This window comes from Nematolebias whitei, chromosome 17 (assembly GCF_014905685.2).
Source record: "Nematolebias whitei isolate Nwh7 chromosome 17, NemWhi1, whole genome shotgun sequence".
NCBI classification, from domain to species: domain Eukaryota; kingdom Metazoa; phylum Chordata; class Actinopteri; order Cyprinodontiformes; family Rivulidae; genus Nematolebias; species Nematolebias whitei.
The window spans coordinates 40,362,723-40,371,419 of record NC_056514.1 but is presented as its reverse complement, the minus strand read 5'-3'; the positions used below and the strand labels follow the sequence as shown (position 1 = coordinate 40,371,419).

Sequence of the window (8,697 nt, the reverse complement as noted above, 5' to 3'; positions counted from 1 at the left end):
GAACATGTTTATTGTTTTTATAATAAATTTCATAATTGAACATGTTTTCCTCTCCATGTGTTCTTTGCAGCAGGGAGTTGAAGAATTTGAGCCTCGCTTCCCCACAAGGTGAGAAAACTTCTTCCAGATGTTTAGTTTTGGTCTGACGGTCGGTTTTGTTCTGGGTGGGAAGCCAAAGACTGGATCCGTCCTGTTGGCTGGGGGATTATAATCTGAGCAAACAGGAAGCTCTTTCGTTCAGCTCTTCTGGTCAGAGTCCAGTTAGAATTAGCTGTCCTGGTAAACACAGCTGATCTGAGGGACTGGGATTAACACAGCTGATCTGAGAGACTGGGATTAACAGATCAGGCGAGCAACACACCACAACGTTTTATTTATGTTCCCATCATGCTTTGTGGCCATTTGTTGTGTTTACTGCCTGGAGGATTGCTCTAATCTGATTGGTTGTTAGCTGTGAAAAAGCAAAGCTGCTTCTTGAACGTGCAGATTTATTCTGAGTTATGAGCGCTGCGGGGGGGGGGGGGGGGGGGCGTTGACTTTAAAAATAAATCAAAATAAAACGAGGACGGTGAAAATCTGCGCTGAGTGAGACCTTCAGCCACGAAGCACCAAACTGCAGGATCTCCTGAAATTTAACTGAATTTTAACATAATTTCTACTGGTTTATTTTAACTAAAGTTGATACAAAAGATAAAAACAAAAATCATAAATAAATTTTAAGAAATAGAATAATTTTTAATCTTCATTGTTTAAATTATTTATATCATCGTTCTGCTCCTTTTTAGTCACATTTTCAGCAACGTTTGTGTTCGCTCAAGGATATCTGATAACTCCAGGGACACAAGTTAAAAGCTTGTGAGCCGGGCTCTGGGGGGGCTCTGGGGGGGCTCTGGGGGGGCTCAGCCTGTGCTCAGACTCAGGTGTTCTACCTGAGCAGGTGCAGTTATCATTAAGAGCCTTAAGGGTGGAAACAAAGTTATGATTCATCAGAAGTTATCAATTATTGACGTCAGTCCAAATGTAACTAAAGAGCGTCTATAAGGAGGAGGTCAGGGGGTCCACTGTCCTCAGACTGCCCCCCCCCCCCCCCCCCCCCCCCCCCCATGGAACAAGTTTGTTAGAAATGTTTCTTCATGTCTGTCACACGTTGTTTGTAAGTTCCTTTCAGTTTTCGTTGGTTCATTCACTTCATATTTTATCAAAACCACAGTCAACATTCTTTTTACTAATGACCCCCCCCCCCCACCCCCCACACACACCCAGTCCCTGCTTTAACACCCTCCATCCTCCATAGCACCGCTTACCTCACAGAACAGAGTCAGACCAGGTGCAGATTGTTGGGGGGGGGGGGGGGGGTTGTAATTCTGGGGGGGTTCTTGTGTCAGAGGTTGTCTTGGTTGTTTGCTGCTGTGTTTCCTGAGACCCCCCAGCTGGAAGTGTCTCCCTCTCTCTGTTTTCAGTTCAGCAGAGGTCAAATTGATTTCGACAGTGTGAGGACAGACAGACAGGCAGACAGACAGGCACAGACAGTGTGATAGGACACACCTCCTCCTGCTTTAGCCCCTCCCCTTCCTGTCTCCTGCTGCTGCTTACGGCACTGAACGCATCTTGAGCCGATGGTTCCAGAGAAGAGACGTGGTTCCGTGTCGTTCCCCTTCCCGTCACCTCCTCCTTCACTCCTGCGCCGCCGCTCCACCGAGCCGCCGGTGAACGGACTCCGAGCCACAGACGTTCAGTGAGACGGACGTTTTCTCCGAGGATAACGGACCTTTGCTCGTCCTTCCTGCATGTGCATTTCAGACGTCAGCGCTCTCCTTTGGAACGACCGTGTGCAGGAAATGATCGTGGCTGATCCCAGAGGATCTTCATAAAGTATAAATATCAGTTTTAATTGTGACTGGATCTTTCAGTATTTAATGAATTTTCATGCTGTCGAGTTTTTGTATTCCTCTGAGAAGAGAAACCGTGTTGTTGTGAAAAGCTCGTGAAAATGTTTTAACGCAGAACTCTGAATGTTTACTTGTACATAAACGTGTCGTCTGATCTGTTTGTAAACGATGCACCTTATCAAACTAATAATCTATATTTATGACTTTGTGTTAATAACTGATGGTTTCTGTGGACTCTGGACGTAGAGGGACACTGTGCTCAGACACACAGACCCAGGTGCTTTTATTTTGTAATCTGCTGGGTGAACTTCCTGCTGAGGCTGAATGGGGGTCGACTAAACAACCAGAGAAAAATTTAATAAAAATAAAAAAACGGACCCAGTTGATCCTGTGGTCCTGACACCACGGTTTTAAGAATCGAGTGATCACTTTCTTTGATTCATTTGACTGTTAGGGGACTGAAATATTAAAAAATGATTTAATGTAAAATAAAAATGGTTGTAATAGAAACGTTAATGGCTGAACGACTTGGTGTGAAAACATAAAACAGGATTTTAACATCTTACATTCTGCCAGTTGACATGTTATAAAAAATGTTATGAAATGTACACAATAAAACTTATCGACTTTATTTAAACATTGTGCCTAGACTGTGGAATATTGAGTTTAAAACTGAGCAGTGAGGAGCAGCGTGATGTTCTCCACCTGCTCTGAGCCTCATTCAGACTTCGTGTGCTGCTTTAACATCTGAAACCTCCAAAAGCTTCACGTTTAAAGACGACACGAGAGTTTGATTCTGTCTGGTCCAGCTGGTGCTCGTCTTACTAACCTCTGTCCCTCTGTCCACACGAGGTGTCCACTCATTGGTCCAACCGGACGTCCTTTATTCTTCTTGTTTGCTTCTGAACTCTCTGAAAACTTTGAGCATTTCTTTGTTTGCTGCTCTGCAAAGAAGTTGTTTTTTCATGTAACTTTAGAGCCACACATCCTGAAGCATGATCAATAATCCAGGTAGAGAAATCTAACAAAGTTAAGTCAGGTTCTCTGGATGGGTTCTTATTTTATCCAGAGGACTTCTTCAGTATGAGGAGCTGCAGCAAACTCAGTCTAATAAATAGCACCTTCTCATGGTGGATCAACCAGTTTGTTGTTGACGTCCAGAACCAGCTGTTCACATGATCAAGAAGGACCATCAGACTAATGACAGATCATTAGCACCTGATGGCTGTTTGTTATTCACAGGGGGCTGAGTGATTCTAGCAATAACAGCATTGTAAGAGGGGGACAGGTGGACACGGAGGCTCCGCCCCGTTTAATGACGGACGGTCTCTTTTCACAAAGATGGCCTCCTTTACTCCTCTCTCAAACCATCGTGGTGATGTTACATCATCATCAGGCCAGGACTCTGAGGTCTACACTCATCTCCAGGTCAGAGGTCACTCTTTCAGGGATGAAGATGTTCACATCCTGGACAGAGAGGAACGATGGTTTGAGAGAGGAGTAAAGGAGGCCATCTTTGTGAAAAGAAACCGTCCATCATTAAACAGGGGCGGAGCCTCCAGGTTCAACTGTCCCCCTCTTACAATGCTGTGATTGCTAGTATCACTCAGCCCTCTGTGAACAGTAAACAGCCATCACCATCTGGATGTCAGCAGCAAGCTGGTTGATCCACTATGATAAGGTTCTGTTTATAGTTTGTTGCAGCTCCTCAAATTGAAGAAGTCCTTTGGATAAAAGTTCGAACCATCCAGAGGACCTGACTGAACTTTGTTAGATTTAGCTCCACATGTTGGATGGTGTTGGATGCTCGGTCCAGCTTCTTGCAGAGCAGCAGTTTTGTCCCACTCGTCTGTCTCTGTCTTCTAACGAGCGTCTGTCCCCCGAGCTTTGCCGACCAGCCTGTGTTTTATTAGTTTGATGAATTTAGAGACAAACGACTGGGAGCTGCCGTGTGTCTTCTTCCTTCACTAAGCTAGTCCAAGGTACGGCTGCCCTCGTGTGGAAAACCAGATGGTTGTAGACACTTCCTGACCTGCATGCTTTGAGGGCAGCAAGCGTAAGGTTTGATGACCTCACATGCACGCTACATTTCTACGATCAAATACATTTTATGGAGACGATCACTGACGTGTTTGTTCCTGGAGAGCTTCCTGTCCCAGCGGGGGTAGAAAGACGTTTCCATTCTCACGCCTGCTGCGGTTTTCCTTTAGTTTATTCTGTCACTGGCTTTTGTTGATTTGTTTTTAAATTTCTAGTTTTGTTCGACATCAAAGTGCTGGTCCGTGTTTCAAAGCGTGATTTGCTGCTCGTGCTCTGGGTTGATCCCAGTGAGCAGCAGCTGCTGTCGCCTCACGTCTCCAGGTCTCACTCCCCGCGGCTCCTCTTGGACTTAGTGTGTGTGTGTGTGTGCACAGTAATATTTTCACTACACCTCCATCCACGCACTGACCTCCTCCTCCTGCTGCTGCTGCTAGCAAAGGTACCCTTTTCTACTCAGCTGTTTGTTTGTTTGTTTGTTTGTTTGTTGTGGGCTCGTCCTCGTTCCTGCATTTCCATCTTTTAAAGCCACGGCTGTTTCCTGTTGTTCTGACTCTGTTTTATTCTCTGATTCATATTTACCAGTCCTGATTAGTTTATTTTAAATGTACAAGCACGTGTTGCCTTTGTACAGCCCTGATGTGTGTGTGTGTGTGTGTGTGTGTTACTGAACCAGTCCTGGTCCTCCAGGGCCCTGATCCTGCACGCTCCAGTTGTTTCCCTGCTCCAGCTGTTTAATAAAACGTGTCAACCACTGCAGCCCTCGAGGACCAGGACTGGACACCCCAGGTCTAAACTGAATGGTCACAGTGAGTTTTAGAGGTGGAGACAAAACGATGACTGAGTTTGACCCGTGGCCTCTGCAGGGAAACGTTCTCGTCTTTAAGTTCAAGAAGCAGCTTCAGATGAGAACAGTTAAAAACAATAACTTCTAAATCAAAGTACAACTAGTATTCTGATGCATGCTCAATAATCCAGGTAGACAAATCTAAAAGAGTTAAATCTGATCCTCTGGATATTATAAAAAACAAAACAAAAAAAATGGAGAAACATTTCATCTTTCATCCTGAGGACTTCCTCAGTCTGAGGTGCTGTATTCAGCTCAGTCTCTTAAATAGCACCTTCTCAGAGTGGATCAACCAGTTTGCTGCTGACAACCAGAACCAGCTGATCACATGCTCAAGAAGGACCATCAGACTAACAATGGGTCATTAGATATCATTAGATACTCAGACTGAAGAAGTCTTTCGGATGAAAGACGAAACGTTTCTACATTTTGTTGTTGTTTTGTTTTTTGAATGTCCAGAGGAGCAGATTTAACTATTTTAGATGCAACTAGTATTCACTCCCATGTTCTGTGTGTTTCAACTTACGCTTTATATTATTTACTGAAGTGAGAACAGAGAAGTTGAAATGAAAGGAGTGCACCCAGGTGGGCTGTGGTTAAGCCCCGCCCCTCCCTGCCAGGCTGTACCTGGAGGCTGCTGCTCACCTCAGTCATGATCTGTTGTTAAAAATGTGACGTTAATTATTAACCCGCTCTGGTTCTTTAAATGCGTTTAGTTTGTGTTTGAGCCGGATGAGTGAGGACTGTCTCTTTTTGCAGAACTGGGCCCGGTTACGCCCACTTCTGAGTGAACCAGATCCATCGTAAGTGAGGATGTTTGAGCTGTGGGAGCTGTGGTGTGGTTTGGCTTCGTGCACATCACTGCTTGTTTTTGTTGTGTCGTGTACCAGTTGTTTTCACGAGCTCAGCTTGGGACGTGGTGTTTTCAGCAGCATGCTCAGCATCATCTGCATTTTTGTCTTTTTGCATCAGACCTTTATTTTTAGCTGCTTTGGCTCTGCGGCTGCTGTGACCCGAGTGTGGCATGTTTAACATTTCCCACCGTAAGGAGAGCTCCTTCCCTCAGCGCTGTCTTTTCTTGTCCTCTCAGCAGAAACCCACCCGGAGAGCCCGGCGTGGGGGCTCCAGCCAAACCGCCCCTCTCTGAGGATGAAGACGAGCCGGAGCAGCGTGATGAAGCTCACTACGACTCCGTGGACAAAGCTTCAACTGCCTCAGAGAAGTTCTGAGCCCAGCCCAGTAAACTGGTCCGTCTGCGTACTGGAACCAGCTGCAGCGTCACAGCAGCAACAGAGTGGGAGAAGAACGAGCGAAACAAAAAGTCCAGCCGGAGCTGAAGGTTCCTGAATGAAACCAGATTTATTTTTGATGTTCAGGTCAGAGTGTTGGTGCAGCAGCTTCTCTGTTCAGGACGAACATCCAGGACGTTTCACTTTAAGAACATACAAAGAACACGTGTTGTTGGGGTGTTGTCACGTGGTTTTATCTGTTTCCTGCTGACTCGCACTGCAGTTACAACATCTCCCCTGAGCTGCCAACATGAGCTTCACCATCTTCATCATCAGCAGCAGGTGTTGCACCTGTCGGTGTTCTGTCCGTCAGAACAGTTCAAAACTTGGATCACCCGTGAAGAAAACGTGTCAAAGCTTAATAACAGCAGATGTGAAGGATTCGCTGACACGTTTTATTCACATCGAAACGTTGAAACAGCAGGAAACATCTGTAAAATGTTGAGCGATCTGCAGGAAACATCTGTAAAATGTTGAGCGATCTGCAGGAAACATCTGTAAAATGTTGAGCGATCTGCAGGAAACATCTGTAAAATGTTGAGCAATCTGCAGGAAACATCTGTAAAATGTTGAGCGATCTGCAGGAAACATCTGTAAAATGTTGAGCAACAAACATTTTTGACTCGTTTCTACTGGACAAAACTCAGTTTGTGTTAAGACGACGCTCTGGTTTAGTTTATTTTTAATAGTTAGGAGGTTAACTTCTCGTTTTCTGTGTTTTAATTTAATCTTTGCACATGTCGAGTTGCTTTTTAAACGTTTATGATTTTGTTCTTGATTTAAATTCTCTTTCTTAGTTCATAAAACTTTTATCAGTGTGTGTCTAATTCCAGTTAATAATCTGATGAGACACTGATTTATAAAACATAAATCTGGAGCAAACCACTAAACGACACTAATATCAGATTAATGAAAATAAAGAACTGGAGAAGTGTTTGATGTTTTTAACTAATTATCTATAAATTCTATTTCTACAGTAAAAGAACCTGGTGAACATTCAGCTGCAGACGTTTGAGATTTATTTTCTTTTACCAATAAACACTTGACTTCACTGAAATATAAAGATATTTAAATATAAAGATATTTAAATATAAAGATATTTACAGAAGTAAACCTGGTTCAGTTGCTGAACAATAACATCAAATACAGAATTTGCTGTAAAATAATTCATTTAAAGTAAAAATACAAAGTCATGCAAACATAAATTCATTAAATAAATATAAAAAACAGAATGTTTACCAGGTTAAAAGGCAAATTATGTAAATGTTTTATCTTAAATAATATTAAAACATTTCAACTTTATTTCCACAAACTGCAATTTAACAGAGTGTGAAAGTTTCATAATGTGTTTTTCTTTGTTGTTGTTTGTGCCACGCTCGTTTGCACATGTTGCTGCTGTTTAGCTTTTAGAAAATTATTCTGAGATTTTTTTATTTTCTGGATCTCGTGTTGGACTGACAAAAAAAAGTTTAAATTTAATCTGAAGGTTAATTCCTGACCAAAGTTAGAACTGAATAATTGTGATTTTATGATCAATACGTCTGATTTTCAAATAAATCGATAAAATGTTTCACTGATTGTTTTTACTGAAGGCTCCTGGAGCTGCAGTTCTAATCAGACGACCCGGTCCAGGTTCTGTTTGGATCTTATTCAGATTTTATGAGCTTGTTCACAGTTTGAGACTGAATCGAAACGAAGAATCTGTTCATTTAAAAACGATTCAAACCGTTCCAGCTCCTGACCCAGCAGCTTCCAGAACCACCAGAACTTCTGCTCAGTGGGTTTCTGGTTCTGGACCACTCTTCTTTCCATCATTGAGGGTTCTGCTCAGCTCTGAAGGTCCACCACAGCATCAGTCAGGTTCAGGTTCTGGACTCTGGACTGGTGCTGGGCCTCGGTTCTGGTCTTTCTGACCCGTTCTGTTGTAGATCAGCTGCTGTGTTAGGGATCATGGTCCTGTTGGATCCAGTTTGTTGGACAGATGGACTCATGTTTGGTCTACAGTTCTGGTCCACTCAGACTGACGGGATCAGCCTCCACCACTGTGCCAACAGCTGGGAGGAGCTGTTTACTGCAGTGCATTCTGGGTAAACATCTGCCCTCTGGTCTGGTTCTGGTCCAGAAGTCTGGTGGTTCCTTCAGAACAAACCCAAGTCATGCTGCCATGTTTAGAAAAGAGGCTTCCAAACAGTCCATGACCTTTGACCTGCTGACTGCGGCCTATAGTCTGAGGAGCTCATTGCATGGTCTGACCTTCAGGGTGACTGAGGCGTGACGTCCACTCCTGAGCAGCTCAGCTGTCCTAAATGTTGTTTAATCCATCTCTGCCGAACGATGGATCGTTTGGAAATGACCTTTGACCTTTCACAGACTGACAGGCAGCAACAGCTGCTCCTCAGATGTCATTGCTGATGTCTTTCCATCTTGGCACTGTGTTAACAGGAAACGGTACGCCCCAACTCGGCAAAAGCCCCTGATGATCAGTTAATCAATATGTTTGATCAGCAGCTCCTGGGTCTTCTTCATCTGGAGCTTCTTCTGCACGTTGGTTTAATCTTTAATGATTAATCTGCACGTTGGTTTAATCATTAATGATTAATCTGCACGTTGGTTTAATCTTTAATGATTAATCTGC

At 43.7% G+C, this 8,697-nt stretch overlaps 1 protein-coding gene across 1 annotated transcript in view; it reads left to right on the top strand.

Annotated features, from left to right (window-relative positions):
- Positions 1–6,066, top strand: part of baiap2b (BAR/IMD domain containing adaptor protein 2b) — a 52,667-nt gene extending 46,601 nt beyond the window's left edge. Inside the window, exons 14-15 of the mRNA XM_037691293.1 lie at positions 74–108; positions 5,864–6,066. Coding sequence (XP_037547221.1) covers positions 74–108; positions 5,864–6,002 — 174 coding nt within the window. The 3' untranslated portion in view covers positions 6,003–6,066. The remainder of the gene's footprint in view (positions 1–73; positions 109–5,863) is intronic.
- Positions 6,067–8,697: the final 2,631 nt, after the last annotated feature.